The sequence below is a fragment of the Lepisosteus platostomus genome, chromosome 14 (assembly GCF_059453375.1).
Source record: "Lepisosteus platostomus isolate fLepPlt1 chromosome 14, fLepPlt1.hap1, whole genome shotgun sequence".
NCBI lineage: Eukaryota > Metazoa > Chordata > Actinopteri > Semionotiformes > Lepisosteidae > Lepisosteus > Lepisosteus platostomus.
In genome coordinates this window covers 27,197,476-27,219,439 of record NC_142624.1, presented here as the reverse complement: position 1 = coordinate 27,219,439, position 21,964 = coordinate 27,197,476, and the positions used below count along the sequence as shown (strand labels likewise).

Sequence of the window (21,964 nt, the reverse complement as noted above, 5' to 3'; positions counted from 1 at the left end):
TTCAGCAATAATTTATTTTCTAGCTCTTTTGCAGACAGTTTAGTTTTGCCGCTGAATTAAATTTAACAGAGTAAATATGCTGAAATGAAATACATACTGTATATAGAACACACAATAACCATATGGATCCAGTACAGTTACATTATGAACCACTTAAAATATGATCAGTGGCATTGAGAACTATCGTACTTATAAATCGTACAAGTAAATTGTTAATCATACCTTTAATGAATGCCTTTCAGGTTAGGTCTGCTGATACCTTTAACATCTTGTATATCTTTGAAAAACAACTCTAGTCTTGCAGTGCATTTAGACAAAACAAGAAGCTTGTGTATTAATATTTAGGCCTCTTCAAGACTTTTAGAGAAGAGTATTATTAATTCTATTATGCTTTAGATAACCTTTTTCATCAGTAATATAGTAAACATACTAAACTCAAAATGTAATCCAACAGGACAAGACATTAAGTTGTCTGTCTGAAAGTGCATTGCAACTTCAGTCTAAAGGATCACCAATAACTGTGAATACACGCTCTTTAAACAATCTCTGCAGAAATATAAATGTCACTGCAATCCTGTGGCACTTGAAAAAACAACAACTGCTGTTGACATTTCATACTGATGTTTATCAGTGTTCATTAACTACATTCGCAGGCACATTTTAAAGATAAAATTAAGAAGGCACCTCCAACATCTTACAGCATCAACAATGACCTCCGTTGAAGCGACAATAAACACAGACTCGCCAAAATCTCAGCCATACTTTCAGTCTCCAACTTGGAACTCTTCCTTCTATATACAGTACATTAATTCAATAACAATTATAAGAATGCTATTCATTGTCAAATAAGCATTACATAAATAATGGGTATTTTACATTTTGAACATGGCAAACATTGGACCTAGAAAATAACTTTCCTGTCAATCTGCCGGTCCTTAATACACACATCAATGAAAGCTATTGTTTTATTTTGAGAACATTTCAACAAAGAAAGACATACTTTATTCAATAAATTATTTGAACAGCATCAAAAAAGCTATGCCAAAAGCAGAGGTAACGGTAAAAAATAAAATAGGCTACTTAATATCAATAAATATTACCACCTGAGTACATTTTTTTAATTCTTGTACTTTGTGTTGTGGATGGATTCTCAAGTGTTTCTCCGGAGTTGTATAAATGCTCTCTTGGATATTAGCAGCAGTGTTGGAGGAAGAGGCAAGCAGTGGGTGCTGGGTCCTGTGAAAGGCTAGGAAATGAAGCAGAATCCTGTGCAATGTGCTTCCTCTGTCTCCATCTCTCTTGCATCCTACCATTTGATCCTAGCATTTGCTTAGACCGGGCAATAAGACGGCATCAGCTGACACTCAGCTGGGCAAACCCGATCAATTTGACTTCATCCGGCATTTCACTGCCATCACAGCCAGATGCCTGAGAAGCAGACAGAGGGAGAGTTTATTAGGTTATACAGGAAGATACACACTGCAAGTTAATTCTCATATCTTTGGCCATCGCACAACCATCATATATTAGGACTCTTTCTTAAAACCTAAGGTTTTGTGGGAGCTGCGTTTCAAACCACAGAAGTACATATTTTGGCACCACTTTACGGAGTACTTGGCAACCACATTCAACAATTTCACTGAGGCATTTCGAGGATTTTAAAAATATAGGCTTCATGCGACACAATGGAAAACATTCCTTGTTTAGAAGTTCACAGACTATTAATTGGGGCAGTATAGCATTGTATCATTATAAATCTTAATTAAACTGAGATATTTGAATTTATGAAGAAATTAAATTCTATTGACATTACAAGCAGTCTCAATTTATTTTTTAATACTCCTCTTATGTACAGTATATGCACCTACAACCTTCAACCTGTACTCTGGAAATAAAGTAATTATGGATGATAAGAGGATGGAAGTATTCTGTTGACTCATAAAACATTTGCCTTCGTGGTACCTTGGTCTGGTAATAAATGAGAGATATTCTTGCAGACGTGCTTTGGAAATGTTCCAAATACAAGAAAACTGGTCAATTGAATCTAAAGGACTCATGAGTTTATCTTCCTCCTTCTTCAGATTCAGACTGCAAAGCTGTTTTAAATGCCTTGAGGAATGGTAACTTTTTCTCCAAATAAATGTTATGACAAGGTATGTCGCAGCATTTGCAAAGCATAGCGAAAGCTACATGGAATTAATGAAGATTAAATTTTGACTTGCAGAGTAGCTAATTATTCATCATGATTTAAACATCTGCTTGTCTCAAAGAAAGCTATGTATACTTCTGCAAGATGAATTATAAGAAATCCCTGTCTTGTAGTCATCCATCTATCTCTTGTGTGAAACTAAATGGCCAAAAAAAGCCCTTTTCTTATAATGACACATCAAACTTAGGAGGAGCAAGCTCAAGAGTTGTGTCAGGCCCTGATTCATAATAAGCGACTAAAAAAGTAAAAACCCCTCATGTAATTTTTTACTTTTATCCTCTATTGTTCTGCTCTTCAAAATAATTTCTTGATTAAAATGTGAATTATAGCACTACGTGATTTTTGCAGCACTCATCTGATCTTTGCATTTTGAAAATGTAAATATTATACAGGTATGTGATGATGGAGAAGTGCTGAAGCTATCAGCTATCCTTTAGTTGACAAACATACTGATTCACAAATTTTATGAATAATATATTATGGAAAGGGGATGAATGCATTACTTTAACTGTTGGCCTAATGATAGAGCACAGTATGACTATATCCTGTTGGTAGTAACATGCATTTAATGCATTGGATTTAGGGTCTTTGAAGACCAATCAATATTCCCTTTCAGTTTTAAAGTACCCTAGTAACACCACAGCATGACATCTGTGCATCAGTACACAACAATTTATTGTTGAACTTAAAGCCAAATCATGCTTTTCCCTTGTGTCCTTTTACAGCAGCAGTTTTCTTGTGGAAAACCAATGAGTTATCTTGGGAAAAAAACTGATTTTGCTTAGAGCTTCCCTTCTCTCCCTATATATTCGGACATTAGGAAGCTTCAACTTTCTGAGACCACAGGCATTAATCGATTGCAATTGGCACCCCGGCCTTCAGTGAAATAAATCCACTTGTTAAAATATTATAAATCATCTACTTCACAAAGAAGGGAATCGATTTTTGCAAGACTGCAAGTGCAACAGTTTGCTTTAACATAAATTGAAAGAACTTAGAAACCAGCTGAAGAGCAGGGCAAAGCACTGATCCACTGATGGACCGTGCCTTCATTGCTTCATCATGCAAAGGTGAAGGATTGCAAATGTTAATGTGTAAACAAAACACATGGTTAAGCACATGGAGTGGTGAGGAATGCTTCAGCGTTCTTGTGCACTGAAAACCTTCTGATGATGAGCACCAGCTGGCTAGGGGCAAGGATCTACAGAGGACTTCAAAAACATTTCAACTACACTGGAAGGTGGGAGAATCTAGTGAAACTCTGTGATGAAGATACACAGGGAGTAAGGTAAAAAATATAACCATGAGGAAAATTTAAATATAAAACAATGTCCAAGTGATGAAGTGCTTAAATCAAGCTTGGACTATTAGAAATAAAATGCAAAAAATAGAAGCAAGCGCATTAGCATGCACTTATGATGTAATTGGAACCACTGATACATGGCTAATGGAGAGTGATGGTACAGAGCACAATATCAATGGGAACTCAGCATTACAGAGAGAAAGGAACGTTCGAACAGGGAGAGGTGGAGCACTGTACAGCAAAAGAGCATGCAGGCACAGGAACATAGAAGCATCAAGGATCTCAGATACCACAGAATATGGGTCAGTTATAAAAGCCATTCAAAAGCCAAAGTGTTAGGAACCTACTACAGTGCATACAATTATATTCATATATTAATCAGAACAGATCAATACCATAACTAAGAAAATCTTGGTGGAAACACAGTGCCCCAAATGGTTTAAGTATTATTAAAGAAAGGAGATGGAACTTCATAAATTTAAAAAAGTATTATTAGGAGATTTATACTACACAAACAGTATGAAATATATATGAAATTAAATGAATTGTAAACAAAGGTATAGAGGATATTAGAGATTAGCTATCTAATCTCTAGTGCTATCTCTGTTTCGAGATTGAAAAGAAGACTGCAATGGAAGCAAAACTAAATAATAAAAGTATTATTTCTGTTCTACCACAGGAAGATAACAGTAGAGGATTAAGTTCATCATCAAGAGGCACATATGTTACTGTACAGTATATGCACTCAGGTCTCCAAGGGTTATAGGTATAAAGTACAAATCTCCAAGGCTGGCCTCTCAGTTTACTATCAATTCAGGGAAAAGAAACAGTCAATAAAAAAACTCTTCCACCAGTCACACAAGACACTAAACTTTAGTCAAAAAAGGGTGACAAAACAAACCCAAAACCAATATGTGTTATACCTATTATATGTAAGGTTATGTAAGCAGTAAATAGTAAGTAAATAGAAGATAATCTGTATGGCAGTAAGACTCTAGACAACAGTCAGCACGGATTTAGAAAAGGTAGCTTGCTTAACAAATAGGCGAAGAGTTTGTGAACAAGCAAAAGCAATGTGGAATATTTCAATATTTAGGCCTTTGATAAAGTTTTTAATAAAATATCAAACGTGCACATTCAACAATATTAAAAAATAAACTTGTCTTGACTGATAACTGAATTTTGGAACTTTTAAATAAATTAATATATTTTTGGATCAAGATTCAATCTCCTTTTCAAAAAGATTTCAATGTAGTCTGCATGAATCTTAGAATATCAATGGCCTTTTAGTAAAAGAAGACAAGTCTATGATTTGAAAAAATGATAAGGATTAATTGTGTTTATACTGTACAGCTTAGTGTTTAGATCACATTCAAATATGTGCATTTGAATTTTACTCTGCAATGTAAAGTTTTTATTAAACTAGAACAAAATAAAATATTGCGGTTTTAGCAGCACTGCTGAGGTAAAGGATCAAAACATTATTTTACATAGGAACAAGTAATAGGTTTATTCCATGCTGAAAAAAAGAAGAAAGAGAACGCAACAGGTGTCACCTGAAGAAGGCTCCACGGCTGAAACATTGTGTTCTCTTTCTTCTTTTTTTCAGCATGGAATAAACCTATTACTTGTTCCTTTGCAGCCTACGCATGCTGACGCAGCTACCCACCTGAATTATTTTACATATTTCATAGACATTTCACTGGCTTCACACATGCTGTATGTTCTGTATACATTAATCTTTAGAGTTCTCACCAATTTAAAAGTCAATACTTTGTAGGTGACTGGATCATCTACAATCTTCTGTAAGTTAGCAGCAACTGAAAAGTGAAAAAAAATATATATTTTTAAAATAAATACAGCATTTATTAAAGACATTACACTTACATTGGACTTAATATTTAGTTTATGGAAAAATGGAGACATAAGCTAAATTCAAATATATCAAGAGATAAATTTACCTATAACTACATCATGTCCATCAACCAGGCCAGCAGAGAAGAGCTCCTGGGATACTCCATCAGCAGTGTCTTCACAAACAATTGGGAAAATTAGGAAATTATGATAAAGGTTCAGAACACTGACTCCCATTTAAAAAATGCACTTTGAAGAGACAAGTTGTACGGGTTAGTTGATTTAATCACATTTTCATTTTACACTTGAACAGTTATTTAGGGGTTATGATACAGATTAATGTGCATCCACTAAGCGTCAAAAGAAACTTATCATTTAGAACTGTAGCAAATTCATATAGTTACCAGTGGGAAATATTTTCTGAAGCAGGTATAATGACATTGTATACAACGGACATGACATTGGCAAATTCATTATGCCAATTAAGTGCTTTGGTGAAAAAAAGTCATTAGTGTGTGTGTGTGGTCATCAATGGAAACAATGAGTACATGTGTGAAGCATGATTTGCACCAGACTGCAGATGATGTCTTGTGAGATGTGGTCTCATTCATTTCATTCCATAGAGTCTGAACAATCATTTGCCTCTTCACCGGTCTCTGGGCCCTACATGCCACACATTGTCTGGCTCGTCCCAAATGTTCAACTGGGCTCAGGCTTGGCAATCAGGGCAGCCGAGGCATCTCAGTCTTGCAGGAAACCATGAGGTCATGCCTTGCCCAGCTGGAATGTTGTCATTCCAGGATAAGCCCAGAGGAAAGGTGAGTGAGGGCTCGGGACTTGATCATTGTAGTGCCATGCAGTCAAGTTCCCATTAATCACTACAATCACACCTGGACCACCCTATTACTCAACAATTAGTATTCTGTTCTGCTCATCTGTACTGGACTTGTGGACAGCTGTCAGGATCGGCTACACAAAACCTTGACTCATCACTTCAGAGGAAGCGGTTGTCGAGTTCACCTGAGGTGTTGCTCCAATATATTGAAATGATATAATTCTCTTGAAACGTGGGGCACATTGGTTCCTTAGTTGTTGTTGTTTTTTTTTGTTCTCGATTATCATCAGGGTTCATATTCAACAAGCTAAATCACTTCATCACCTTTGCCCAGTCAACTCTTTCACTAATGAGCTGATTTGTTTATGAAACAGCCAAAGCCACTGGAGTCTCTCACGGCATCACAGGCAGTCACAGAGTCACAATGACAACAAAAACATTTCATCACTACACAAAATCTGTATTCTTTATCCCTCTAAAAAACATACCTGCATAAACAGCGTGGTGCATTTCTTTTGATGCTCAGTGCATGCATTTTCTATCATAACTGACAGAATTCCTTTCAAATTCTGGATTTGTAATTTGAGACCAGCAACTCAATTATGCTCTTTGAGTGTTGTTTTTGGAAAATACTTTCCTTATCAGAATCTCCCAATATTACATACAATAATGACAACAAAAACATTTCATCACTACACAAAATCTGTATTCTTTATCCCTCTAAAAAACATACCTGCATAAACAGTGTGGTGCATTTCTTTTGATGCTCAGTGCATGCATTTTCTATCATAACTGACAGAATTCCTTTCAAATTCTGGATTTGTAATTTGAGACCAGCAACTCAATTATGCTCTTTGAGTGTTGTTTTTGGAAAATACTTTCCTTATCAGAATCTCCCAATATTACATACATAATGACAACAAAAACATTTCATCACTACACAAAATCTGTATTCTTTATCCCTCTAAAAAACATACCTGCATAAACAGCGTGGTGCATTTCTTTTGATGCTCAGTGCATGCATTTTCTATCATAACTGACAGAATTCCTTTCAAATTCTGGATTTGTAATTTGAGACCAGCAACTCAATTATGCTCTTTGAGTGTTGTTTTTGGAAAATACTTTCCTTATCAGAATCTCCCAATATTACATACAACTGCATTGCAATGCAAAATGATATACAGATCAAACCCACAACACATGCAAAGGCTAGAAACATCAAACCACATTATTTTAGTTGATTGATAATCCAGAATTAGCTTACCTCTCCCTGGTGTAAATTCAAATCGGATGTCATTTAATTCTTTTCTGGAATTCCTAAGGAAAGAACATTGGAAAAAAATATATTTTCTTTTTCTCCAGCTACCACAGAACATGCACTCTCCAATGTACAAAACAACAAGCAATCTGCAAAACTCCTATCCAAGGTCAGGCTGTAAATCACTCATAACCCATATTATGGGCTATTGTGCTTACAGCTCGAAAACTCAAGTGATCATGCATGAAAATTAGGAACATCTGGGAAGATGTGCTGCCATCTGAACTGCTCCACTGTGTGCAACGGAAGAATTTGTCAATGGGAATCAATATGGAATGGTAGCACATAACACAGAAAACTATCTGCTGCCTCATCAACATCCTTCTACAGTTGTGCTGAGCTTTTATTATTTCCATCAATCCGAGAGAACAAAATCTGTGGAGAGCAGCAGCTTTGAAGATCACAGTTTGCTGAACGCTAATTGCATCCTCCGACTTATTATACGGGTATATTTAGCACGTATCATTTATTAATCTATACAAAAAAAAGTATTTAATCATGAACAAAGGCAAGTTAATGAAATAACGTTTTAAGAAGCGTTCCACATTATGCATACTACAGTATTGTACTGTACGTTTACAAATTTACGTGGGGGTCTTTCCAAATTGAAAAACATCACAGAAAATCTTTTCCATTTATAACCTCAGGCAGAGTCTACAATCCCTATATTGATGTGTCTTCATACCTACTGGTTTGAATGAGCCTGTTTTGTATATAATGAATGGATGCTATTTGCACTGGGTATATAAATCATGTGCTTTACTGTGCTTTAGGAGTAATCAATTGCATGACAAGATAAGTGCTGAAAGAGTGTTTTAGATGCTGCAATAAATTAATTTTTAAACTGTAATAAATTACTTTCAAATCTGAAACAACCAAGTCTTTACCTTAACTTAATGGAAAAACTCAGTAAAAAAAAACTTCTGGAGGTATGATAGATCTAGCAAAAATCAATTTTATGTAATTTTCATTTTTTTTGCTAAAAACACAAAGCAGGTGATTTTTCTTTGCAATTTCAATAGTCATGATCTAATAAAATGCTAGAACCTTACTGACCATTAATGCAGAATGCCACCCACGAAAGCCTATATAGATCAAGCAAAATATCGGCGGCGTACATAACGCCGACAGATCCAACTTTTTTTAGCGCAGCGTTGATAATGAAAAAGCTTTGAAGGCACTAAAACAGAATATGAAAAAAATAAATTGCTTGGCCCCAGAACACATCAGATGACAGGAATATGAATCTGAGACCTACAGTATCTCTTAAGGAAACAGTTCTGTGGGAAGTGTTCTTGCAGCCCATGATATGGCTCCCCTGCCTCTTCCATGGTAACCAAAGCAACCGAACCGAAGGGGATTATATTGGAAGCTGAATCGCAAGTAATAAATTACTCACAGAGGGCTTTAGAACACAATACGCATGCACTGGAAACCGAAGATTTTTCTGAAAATAGGATATTTTCTAATTTTAATTGAGAGTGGTATATGTTTCTCCCAAAGTTAAGCCCATACAGTGTACATGTTGCCAGGACAGGGTGTTTATCTGAAATGGAATGCTGGGACAGCAGTGGGCCGCTGTGCATCACACAGATGATGAATCACCCAAATATACAGTAAGAAGACAGAAGCTAACAAATGCTTTTGGCTTACTACTTAAAGCCACTGAATCACTTTGGGAGAGACAAACTAGAAAATCATTCTAGGAACATCCTAACTTTTAATCCCTTCTGAAGTACAGTTTACCAACAAATATATGCACCAAGGATGTTTCAGGTTTAACCATTAAAATAACATGGAAAGTTCTAAAACAAAAATGCACAGGCTTGCTCTCTGTTTTGAGAGATTGCAGATCCTCTCTGTTTCTCACAGCTGCCATCCACACCATGCGTGTTTGGATGCATTAGAAGTTATGAATTGCAAAAATACACATCCACTAGAACACATACTGTATACACAAAGCCTCTGGCCATTCCAAGATCACCCAGAGGGCATCAAGCTTGTCCAGCAATTTCAATTATTGAAACTCTTAGAGAAAGTAGCTTGCCGTACTGCCATATAACTTTGGCACAACAGGGAGAAGACTGTTCAGCACTTCCTAGGAACATGTCAGAGCAGTGAACTGAAGAAGCTGCGACTGCTAATCCAGAATGACATCAGAACCCAAAATTTTCCTTAAATTACAGCTTCCTGCAGAATTCAGTGATTTTCGTCAGTCTCTCCATTCACTAAGAGCTTTATGCTTTTTACACTTCCTCGTGGAATTTGCCACCCGACTTTCTGTCTCTTTAGCCAGACCCCTACACTTTTACCTCTTATCAATTCTCATATAAGCCTTCTCCTTTGTCCATTTTGCATTCTGTTACACATATTCCTGCTCCCTTCCCCCATTCCTAAACACATCTGAAGAGGGCTCTACAGCCAAAACGTTCTTTTTCTTCACTTTTTTTAAAATTTGTGGCTGGAAATAATGTGGTTTCAACACTAGCTGCATTTACTACAGTATGTGCATTTCACTAGCTTGGGGATTTACGATAAAAGTAACACAGAGATCATGGTTTACAGCGCTGGAAACTGACACACTGTTGACATGGGAGGGATTATTTTAAAGACCTCTTCTACCTTAGAATTCTTATCCATATGTACAGGTTTTTTGTTGTAGAAGTAGAAGAAGATACATGGTTTTACATGTATCAGTAAACTCCATTAGAAATAAAAATACAAAACGGTATATAGTCTAAAAATAATTCATGAAGAACTCACCCTCATATTTTTAGCTGCTGGATGCAAACTTTGTATATCTGTATCACAAGCTAAACTGGTTATTCAAATCACTTGTACTTGAATAGTTATACAGTATGTTACATAGTACTGTATATGTACACAATTATATGTTAGATTACATTAGGAAATAATAAGAAGGGACAACTTTAAAACATGCTCTATCAGTTTCAAATTCACTGTAGGTAGGAGTTCTGTCTTTGAAGTAGCACATTTTTATTACAAAGTGTTTATTATTAAAAAACAAATTGTGCATCCCAAAATGTGGAATAATAAATTCTCAGATGTGATAATTAAATTGTTTTGCTTTCAGATTGCTTTCAAATGTTTATCTTCAATAAAAGGAACTTTAATATATGAAAATCTTTAGGGACCACTAAATTAGTTATTATATATTGATTGTTTCTGTGAGGCTAAATTACGAGGGCTTTATACCGTTTTGTTTGCTGCACTGCAATATGTTAAAAAAAATGTTGCCAAAAATAAGAACTTAATTTTTCTAAGGTTTATGGGTCTTGCTTTAAGTTAAAGATTAAGTTTGAAAAGTATGTTCGAATTGTAAACAGAAATGATTGATTGACAGAGGGTAAAAAAGTACCATAACTTTAAGTATGATAAATACCTAAAACAGGATTTGTTACACTAGACTAAGTTTCAAAGTAAAGTAAAATGTACACTAAGCAAACAATAAACCATCCTGTTCAAGTAGACATAAAATTTTAACATAAAGAAGTGCAGTTTACTGATGAAATAACAAGGAATGAACTCCAAACCCAGACCTGAGCAACATGTAAGAAATTGGAAATGGAAATATATTATCTATGAGGAGTAAAGCATCATGACGGCAGTGCTTGTCTAAGCCTATTCTGTGAAAGAGTCTTCAGTACCATCATAATATGTAACCACAACCTTGAACCCTGTAATCTGCCATCTTCCGCTCATTCTGTTCCGCAGCTGACAAAAATCTGCTACCAGCTGCCTTGAAAGCCTTTGACAGATTATATCAGTTCAAATAAACAGATTACACAATAAGGTTCAAACACGTTACCTTGGGGGATCTTAAAAGGATGCATTTCACCATTTAAATGCTTTTCTTTTATTTGGAAAGCTAAGGTTGTGTTAGAAAATGGAATGTTTAAAATGAAACGGGAAAAAAAAAACAAATTTCATGTCACATTCTTTCTTGCTTCTTATCTCAACGTTGGTAGAGCCCTGTTCGAGTCTCGCCCCCGCCCCCTCCCCTTCTGAAACCCAAAGACGAGCAAAGAATTCTGGTGCTCGCTGAGAGGTCTCACGGCTTCCCAGCAATTCCGATTTTCTTTCCACCACAAGGGCACGATCATCAGACACCGCAAAGCAGAAATCTTAGGAGACTGGGTCTCTGCTCAGACGGCCTCCTATGGAACTTGTCAGGTGTCAAACGCTCATAGACAGGAATTTCAATCATACCCTGATTTTCTTTGTTACACTGTGAGAATTGTGTGCCCTGATACCCTGACATAGTTTGGCTTTGGCTAAGCTTGAAAAGAAACACCAATGCAATATGCTTTTTATGCATGTGTTGCATTGCTGTAGTCTCTCACAGGACACTCTCATTTGTAACTTATGTCAGATACGATTATAATATCTTAGTTGATGTAAAGCAATGCTCCTTCTCCCTGAAAAGACTCCACAAGTAGATTACTTTCAGAAAGATTTCACAAAAGCAGCTTTTAAGGAAAAGGATTTTCTTGTTCTCAGAATGAAATGGCATTTGGGACTCGTAAGCTTCCTAAATTTCCACTCCAGCTCCTTGGCATCTTGCAGATCTTGACAGGCCTTTGTGAGTAATGGTATCACCATCATAGTCCCAAAAGACACATAAATACTTATCAGTTTAAAACTCAAACATGGCAATTGGACAGGATAAACACTCTGTATTTCAGTGATATCTTCTGAAGCAGAGACAGCATTAAACACTGCTTTTTATAACAGACAAAAAATCTTTCTTTGAAATCAAATATTAAGCACTAATTACTTCTAGACTATTATTTTCAAGACAACACACATCAATATAGCCAACAAAAATAATAACTTAGAAAAAGGATTACAGTTTACACAAGAATAAAGAAATAAAATGGTACATAATTTTGTATATAAAAAGAAATGCAACTTACAAAATCATTTATAAGTATAATTAAATAAGCATATACTATAAGCTTATAAGATGTAAATTACAAAATGATTGCAATTTACAAAGAAATAAAATAATGATTCCATTATTTGAAGGCATATTCTAAGAAGATGTACTGTATAGTACAGTCATATCAACATTTTTAGATTCATTTTATCAACCACATTTTAATTATTGTGCACGCAGTGTAAACATTTCAGCGCCTACACACAAAACGAGAATACAAATAAGGCGACATCAGGTACTGGAAACCCAGTTTAAAACAGACGCTGCTTTTCAGTCAAAGGATTAAATGATTTCCCATCATGGAAATCACTACAATAAACTATAATTTTCTGAATTTCCTCCCATTTTCATTTCTTTAAACACTATCAAAACATGGACTTTGCCTGCAACAAATTTATTTATTTTCAAAATTATGAAAGATCTAAATCAATGAAAAATAATAATTCTGTCTTATCAGGTATCTTTGCTTGTTCACAAAAGATGTAACATACTTATGCTATTAAAAAAGAATTTTCAATCATGGTTGCCACACTTTACAGAATATAAAAGGCAAAAGTTAAAGGAAGTGTATTTGAAATACAAATAACTGAAATGACCATTAAGACAGACACAATGGTTGCTAATAAACTGATGTTTAATATGATGCATCATTAGCACTTTCCGTTACTGTGATAAGCAGTTTTGTTCCCTTACATGTATACAAAAGAGAAAAAGAATAATATACTCTGTAATTAATTAGAGCTTTGTTAAGTTGTGCAGGGAAGACCAAAGTCACAGACCAGCACTCAGTACAATAGTTTACAAATTTGATGAGTACATAGGGGTTATATACAGGTTAATCTGCACTCATAAAGTTGTGTATCAATTTAGCCAAACCTTTGAGGAATGTTTTTCCTTATATATTTATATTGATTTTGTAGTAGTAAGCCTATGAATCTGAGTACAACTACAATGAATATAGGTCACTTTTACACTAAATGCAATAAATCAAAGTGTATTTTCTTTTTTCATTTTTGCACAACAATTACAGATTTGACTAAAGATACTGCTATAATGCCCAACTGTCCAAGTCGTAGACAACACTCCCTATATTTTTTCTTTGATATTCAGTTACGTTTAGTTCTTTTAACTTTTTTATGGGTCTTGCTTTAAGCCGCAGACAACATCTGAAAAGTTTATTCAGATTGTAAACAGAAATGATTGGTTGACAGAGGGTAAAAAAGTACCATAACTTTAATAAATACCCCAAACAGGATTTTTTACTAGACTAAGGTTCAAAGTAAAGTAAAATGTACTCTTAAGCAAACAATAAACCAACCTGTTCAAGTATATAAAAATGTTTGTAACATAAAGAAGTGCAGTCTACCGATGAAATAACAAGGAATTAACTTCAAACCAAGACTGGAGCAATGTGGAAGAAATTGGAAATGTGATTATATTATCTATTAGGAGTAAAGCATCATGACTGTAATGCTCGTCTAAGCCTATTCTATTTTCTTTCTTCATTTCTGCTCAACCATTATAGATTTGACTAAAGATACTGCTGTAGTGCCCAACTCTCAAATTCATTGACAAAACACTCTTAATATGTTTACTTTGTTATTAAATTACATCCAGCTCTTTTATCTACTTGTCTAGCCTCACACGTCCTCCTAGAAATAAATAAAAAACGAGAAGAGTTTTAGATTATTGTGTTTTTCTTCCTACCAAGGATAAGACCACACTCCTCCTTTTGCGAAATAAATGCAAATTCACATAATACTGTATTTGTTGGCTTTTTACAGAGAGCTAATTATGAACTTTTTACAAAGTTATAATTCTGAAGAGACATCCAAGCACCTTGTCAAACTATGTTACCCTTAGTGTGAGGTCTTTTTAGGACAGATGGATAACCTTGACTTTCTGCAACATTTAAACTGGATTTTCTTACACAGATTGGAGACAATAATAACCACAAACTAATGCTTAAAAAACAAAATTCAAACGGCTTCAAGTCAACTTTTGACATAGCCTTAGAGTCCTGACAGCCAAAGGCAATTTTATTGATCTATCATAGCTACACGTCCTGAACCATACTAAGGATCTACAGGAGGCAACACAAGTTCTTTAAATTGCATGCCGCAAAGCATACAACATGAAAGATGTCAGAAGATCTGTGTCTACCAATCTCTTTTTTTCTTAATGTAATGAATTTTCCCACACATTCTTTGGGCAGTGTACCACACCATGCGGAGATCATCTTGACAGGGTAATGAGTTTGGATACAATGTGAATGTACAGTAGGCTTTAATACAGTAATGTAGGGGGATGAAACACAAAAAGTGGTGTAATTCTAAAATGTTCAAAGCATATATGCACAGAAATTAAAGGAGAGATTCTGCATTTTCTCCTCATAAACATCTCTTCATCTAAAATTCTTTTGTATACAACAGAAATAGCAATTTTGACTTCACTTATGGAGGGCTTTTACTTTTGTCTCAATACTTATGGAGGACACTGTATGTTCACAAGTTATGTTTAACACCATCTTGACTCTTCTATCATCAGTAAATATTTTCTGGGTGTTCTAGGCACGAACTATAGCGAGTAGTAAATCTTTGTCACAACATTGAGTTGTATTCAGGTCTCTATTATTGGAAAGTCCTACACAAATTACAGTCCAACACAAATCTAAACCACATTTTATATAAAATATACTAGAGATAACTGTACCAACTGTAGTACATTTCTTTTTCAGACCTGACAGAATTAAGCCAGATCTCCTAAGAATAGCTCCAGTAATTATACCATTCCTTTGAAAGCTAGATGGTGCATATCTTATCAAAGGCTATCCTCAAACCAGTTGTGCAAAAAGTGACGATTTAAGAGCGGAGATATAATTGGTTTAATTCAGCAGTGATACTTTTGTACTCCCTAACTATGTTTAGGTTTATCTAAGCATATGTATACATTTATAAACAAATGCAAGTACATAAGAATATCTAAATGTTATGTTGACTTTGACTATTGAAACCTGGAAATTACAAAATATGGTTTTAAGAGATAAGCCAATTTATTTACATTGCATCACAATAATTACAACATTCACAAATCAGTCCCTAAATTCCAATAATTTCTGGGCTCTGTGTGCCATGAAGAAAAGCCTGAAGATACAGGCTCAAAGTTATCTCAACACCCCAGAGCTCCTTTCCCAGGAAGACTCATCCTTAGCTTTCAAAATATAAATCAGCCGGCTGCAAGTCTCCTAAAAATGCTCTATTGTCTGTGCTGTAAGTTTCCTAGATTCTAGAGGTTTATAACTATTTTCATATATTTTTAAATTCAAAACCACAAAGCTTGCCTAGTCTATCACGCAAGGAGTTTAAAATCTGTTAGCACACAGTCTGCATGCAGTGAAGATCTAAATGTAACGTAATAAATTCATACAGCTCCTTCCAAACAATATTTGTCTGCTCATAAAATGCCCTTGTACAGTACATTATTTTATTTAATAAAAATATTGCTGCACTGACACATTAAAGCTATGTGCGGCCCATAACATAACAGGAAGAGTACATTAACTTGTTTTAAAATAGGCATATTGTCTATGGTATGGGGTATGTTAGAATGCATTATTCAAGAACTACAGTACTTCATATCATGTAACCCAGTTTAAGTTGACTTGTGATATGCTGTGAGTTTTTAGTCTCATAAATATTTTCATACATTAACTAATGTTAGTATAACTGCAACTAAAAAAAGCAGTAAGATGCAGTTTTTTACAATATTTTTAACATTATTAACTTCTTTTAATAAAGAAGGGGACATTTTTCTTGGTCTTTAAATTCTCCTTTTTCTGGTAAAACTTTATTATTCAAACTGGTGGTGAAAATCCTAAAAAGGTCAATTCTGAGTACAGCAGTTCCATGTTAAGCTGCAAGTACTTGCCTAGTCAGAAATGGGCCTGCAAATTAAATGAGCCAATGGCGCATGCAAAAGGGACTACTGAGTTGTAACTCCAGCACGTCTTCCCAGCAGCAGAAAAGAAAAAAGCCTTTAATTAATAATCTTTAACATCCTGCAGTCTTTGGCAATTATGTATGTTTATAATGGTAAGAGAAATACTGCACTCTTTTGCTCTGCAAAAACACTGGACAAAATCAAAGCCAGAGGTGTTTAGTTGATAAATTGGATACAACTTTAATTACAAATAGCCCAAATTATACTGTTTGGGGTCTGCAATAATATTTTCTTTTAAGTAGAAAAAAAACAAGTTTAGAATGATATTACATCAAAACTTTGACACAATCCATCAATCCCAAGTAACAGCCCTAGTGTCTGATAGTAGGTCTGTCTCAGAGACTTCTTGCTTCTACCACTGACTCTGTAATTTGTGATTGATGGGTTTGTGGAAATTTTGTTTTGCATGATGCCATAATAATCAAAATCCCACGGCATAAAAGATTTATTTCAGTATGGAAGAAGATGTATAGAAAGACACTTCTGGAAGGGGAAATTAAAAAAGGGAGAGGGCTGTGCTGAGCCCCAGACTAACCTAGTTACAAGGCAGGATAACACACACTGGGGAGTGCACAATACTAAAACAATGTACCCAGAGGGAGTCCACATGAAGACAGCAAACTACACAGGGAAAATCAATATTCAAACTAGGAGCTTTTTATACTTTGATGGTGCATGAGAACAGACCAAATGTACCAATTGCCAATTACTACAGGGTGAAGTGTATTCAGTTTAACAACCCTCCAATGTGAGCTAACATAAAACTAATTGAATACCACATAAACACGAAGGATTTGGGGATTGTATTATTATTGGCTGCAGACCTATAAGAGTTCCTTTTCCTTTAAAGGCGTGACTGTACAACTGCAAGAGGTTTGATCTACTAAAGATGTGTCTAAGGAAACTGGCAGATATATCCCACCAGGGGTAGACCAAAGAAATTAACATGATCCAGGGTCAGCAAATATGGAAATATAAACCTGTTCCCACACAGTCTTCCCAATTCAAGTTCTCCTGTGCTGAAAATGAGCACTGAAGTGTGAAGTTCAGCTCATTAGAGATACTCCCCATGATACGAGTCTTCAGTGAAATTAAGAAAAAAAAATATCTTTATGAAAGTAACACCTGCTCATTAGTAAGGCAAACGGCAATTAGGTCACAGTGTTAGACTCAACTGGATATTTCTTTCTAATTGCATTTATTCAGCTGATGAAATGAAGCTCTACCTGAAGTGCTACTGGTCTTACCTTAGCCGAAGGACCATATTTACAGCAGTTTGGCCTTGAATGTACGGGGAATGTTCATAAGGTTGAACCTTCAAAAAACAAAAAGAGTTTCTTAGCAGGCATTTTATAATGTTCTCAACTAGGTGTCTTATTTAAATATGAAAGGGTTTTCCGTCAATTTCCTGAAAGTTCAACAGAGACAGCCAGACAGATATTCAGTTCAAATACCGACCAGCATAACAGAAGTTTGTGTCTTTTTTTTTGGGAACATTTCTGTCCCAACCGTTTTTGTTATCTGCCCAATCATTTGGAATCGCCATTGCTTTCACGATTTAAGTCATGGCTACAAACCCTGTGTGCACACACGGGAAATCCAGATGGCTCCTCCCACTAGCCCACCTCCAAGTAGTTAATTTTGTAACATGTCACTGGCTATGCAGTCCTGCACTGGAGGCACTCAGGAAGTTGCCATCTGTGATGTTTCACAGGGAGCGGAGAGAGCCCAGGTTGACTAATTCCTTCCTACCCTCTATAGTGCTCCGTTAATTGTGCCCCACCACTCGGGGAATCCAGGCCATCATCTGCTAATGACACAGCCCAGGCTCGAACCCGCCATGCCAATGTCTAGATCACAGCTCAACCTGTACTCGTGCAAGTGCCTTTACCAGCTAAGACACAAGCCCAGTTTGTGATGCAAAGGATAACTGTAGATAAAGGTTGACATTTTACAACGATCACTCATAAAATTGGGCAATTTTCTATTTGTACCCTATTGCTTGCATGCCTGCAACATGCGGCTATTTATATGTGCAGTATATTTGCCTGTGTCAGTTCTATTTTGTGTTTAGAATGTTATCAGAGATGCATTTACTCTGTCAAGACTTTGTACACACTGCAAAAATATAGTTCTATTTGCAGAAATGATGTTCATCATCTTCTGAAAATAACGTCAGAACAGCTGCACCCACGTTAAGGCCATCTGTATGTGGCGTGACATCAGGGAGATGGTAAATGTTTAATGTTTATTTTCCTTGCTCCAAGAGTAAATGCAGCATTCTTGGGATGAGTAAGGAGAGATCTGCCATTTGGTAGAGCTGGAAATCTTCGTAATATGCTGACAAATTATGTAATAAAAGTGCGGGAAGTAGTGCATTCTTTGTTATGTAAATAAAAGTAGGATAAATGCTGCAAATGACGCTGGTAGTGACACTAAGGAAGAAATGACCATCGATTTTCAGAAAAGTATAAAGCTATAAAATCTTCATGCATTTAATCCCCATGCCAAAAAAGAATAATCTGATTAAAATATGACCCAGTCCCTGTTCAAATTTTGAAAGCTCAAGGAAAAGCTCGATCTTTATTAGAACTGCTGTTTAGAATTAATAATATTTTCCATGATACAGTTTACAGTTACAATTACAGTTTTAATCCTTTATTGAAAGCCAGTATCAAAATGCTATCAATAAAATATCAAAACCTTGATGGACTAAAACATCAGAAAGTAACCCACCAAATCATGAAAGAACTGTCATTTTTTAAATTCGGAAACACACCTGGGGGTGCTGAATTGACAGTCCTCCAATGGGAATGTTATTGGCGTTCACTTCATTCTGAAAAAAAAAATATTAACAATACCATTCACATCTGCTTCTCCATAAGCTTCACAAAAAATAAACAAAATGGATTAGGGCCTCTTCCCTGGCATGATGAAATTCCTCTAAAGGCCCTTGTTTCAGTCAAAATCAAGTTATGGCATATTAATTCCTAATTTGTAGGCTCAGTTTACAATTGAAAATGAGGAGGTTGTCATAACAAGACTGAGAACAAGAATAAGTTAATAAGGAAAGAACAGTGTAAGTGCCGACATAAATATTTATGAGAAGGCCACACTAAGCATATTCTTGTGTAACTGATGAAATCTGCAAACAAACTAATAAATCTGATATTTTACGGGTCAAACCCAAGCTAATCATCTCACAGCACAAAAAGCATATAATGCATTCCTGAAACAAATGTTTTAAAAATGACTTTAAGCAAGGTTCATCTACAGTCCTAATGCCATGTAACAGTAAGAGCAACCCACAAAATGTGTTTTTCTTTTACTGTCATGAACATCTTGTCATTAAAATGATGAGGTTAACATAATGACATGTAGCTGTTATCTTTACCTTGAAATGTAGTTTAAACGCTTCTTAAACATACACAGTTGATAACACTCATCAGAAGACCATATTATTGTAAGAGGTGACTTTAGAATGACAGAACATGCATTTACATAAGTTACTTACGGCTTCGTTTTGTTGCTGTACTCTTCGGGACTGAAAAATAACATTAAAAGATGAATTCCTCAAACTACAACAAACAAGCCAATAATACAGTTAGGCATGATCTAATGAATTTCTTTATGCCAAGGGAAGTAATCAGAAGTGTTAGCAACTGCAAAATCATCAGAAATGGATATAAAGCAAACCACGTAAAAAACACATTGGCACAGACAACTTAGAAACACTTAGTGAATCGTCAGCATATTCACAGTGAAGACGCTTGCCTTTTTTACGGTCTGTGTAAAAGCTGATTTTTTTCAGTTACATATACCAAAGACATTTCTCATCTTTGATATTGCCAGTCAAGCATCTGCTAACTCTTTCTCACCTAGGCCTTCCAGCGATTTCCAAAATCTTTCCCACCTATTCTGGCAATCGTTTTCTCCCTTGAATAAGATAAGTAACGTTTTGCCATTAGCAGATGGTGACATTAAATGGTTAACGCAGGCAGGGAAGCATGTGAGGCAAGCATGCCAAAACATCTGACCGTTAAAGCATTCTCTGCATTGTATTTCACCACAACTTAAATCACACAGCCCAGGAGATTCAACCAGCAAATCCAAAAAGCAAATACTTCCTCCTCAGCGCAGCCCCTCAGTTGGGAAGGATAAAATGATCCTAAAAGCACAGGACCTACCCTTCCTTGGTTAAATGCTGCCTTTCCTTCTTCACTTTTTTCATCCATCTCATCATCGCTCCATTCCCAGTCTCCATCCTCTGTCTTATGGAGATGGCCACTAGACCCAGGGACTCTTCTCACCTAGGTGATTACAAGAGACAGTTTTCCAAAGATTAACTTCTTATCCATTTCAGAAACAGGATGTCTACAACCAGCAATGGTTTCTTTTGTGCAATCTCTGGGGATGGGGGAAATCTTTCTTGAAAAGATATCTAACAAAATACAATAAAGGGTAAGATTCAGGCATCCTGCAAGCCTCATCACAGGTGCGAGCCTGGGTCATGGCACTGGGTCCCCAAGCAGTGGCGCTCTGCCAGTTGTGGGCAACTGGCAACTGGGATGGGATTGGGATCGGCCAGGGCCTTCGGTGACACCGCGACCCCCTGTGGCCACCCTCCAAAGGACTCTGAACCGCCAGCCGGTGGCCGTGGCACTCGTGACGTGTTAAAAAAAACGAAAGGCTCATGAGATGGGTGGGTCAGAGGAGTCTACCCACACCTCCCCTTTCTCCCATGGGCAATTCTTTCAACGGGACTCGCAAGCTGAGATGTGCAAAAACACACAGTTGGCCATTTTAAATCAGGCGGATACAGCAATAACAGGTGATTGTAATAAGAGGTATCAGTGTGGTAGTTCAGAAATAACGTATGCAAATGGAAACTAAGCAAAGTTGCATAAATAAATACATATATACATACATTTATAATATATACACGGAAGGTATACATATTAAGATATGTATGTACATCAAAACTCTAGCCCAAGTTTTACTTGTCAGAGGTCTGCATGTTCTGCAGAGATTACAGCTATTCAGAGAAACTTGGCGGAGCAATTCCTACGGGAAGCATGCAAGCAACACACTAAATGCAAAAAAAAAAACACAGACACCTCCAACAGGCAACGTCGGAGCAGCCTAAATAGAAGCACCCAGCATCTAACGGCTAAGTCAAAAAACAAATACCCTTCTGATGCCCTCGTGTTCTCTCTCAGAACCTGGCACCAAGGTTGTTTTCCCAGGTTTCTGCTCAGGCTCCTTGAGCAAAACAAAAAAGCATCAGAGCCATTCCCATCCACATTACCTGCAAGCTCTTTACACCCGAGAGGAAGCTGATCGCCTTGCACGTTACACACAGCAAGAAATGCACAGTACACCATGATGGAAAGGCACTGGTTTCTTAATAAAAGCACTGAGAATAGGAACATGAAAGCACAACAAGCTGCACAAAAAGAATGTTCTATAAGCTTCAAAGGCTTTCA

General features: G+C 36.2%; 1 protein-coding gene across 2 annotated transcripts in view; it reads right to left on the bottom strand.

The window, feature by feature from the left end:
• The window catches only part of stk39 (serine threonine kinase 39), a 37,393-nt gene continuing 15,429 nt past the window's right edge, over window positions 1-21,964 (bottom strand). Inside the window, exons 11-19 of one of the 2 annotated variants that reach the window (XM_088605403.1) lie at window positions 21,669-21,740; window positions 20,666-20,788; window positions 19,993-20,022; window positions 19,258-19,314; window positions 17,726-17,793; window positions 7,466-7,518; window positions 5,474-5,542; window positions 5,268-5,332; window positions 1-1,428 (exon numbers count right to left, since the gene is read on the bottom strand). In XM_088605403.1, coding sequence (XP_088461529.1) covers window positions 1,354-1,428; window positions 5,268-5,332; window positions 5,474-5,542; window positions 7,466-7,518; window positions 17,726-17,793; window positions 19,258-19,314; window positions 19,993-20,022; window positions 20,666-20,788; window positions 21,669-21,740 — 612 coding nt within the window. In that variant the 3' untranslated portion in view covers window positions 1-1,353. The remainder of the gene's footprint in view (window positions 1,429-5,267; window positions 5,333-5,473; window positions 5,543-7,465; window positions 7,519-17,725; window positions 17,794-19,257; window positions 19,315-19,992; window positions 20,023-20,665; window positions 20,789-21,668; window positions 21,741-21,964) is intronic. The other variant, XM_088605404.1, reaches the window with a different exon arrangement.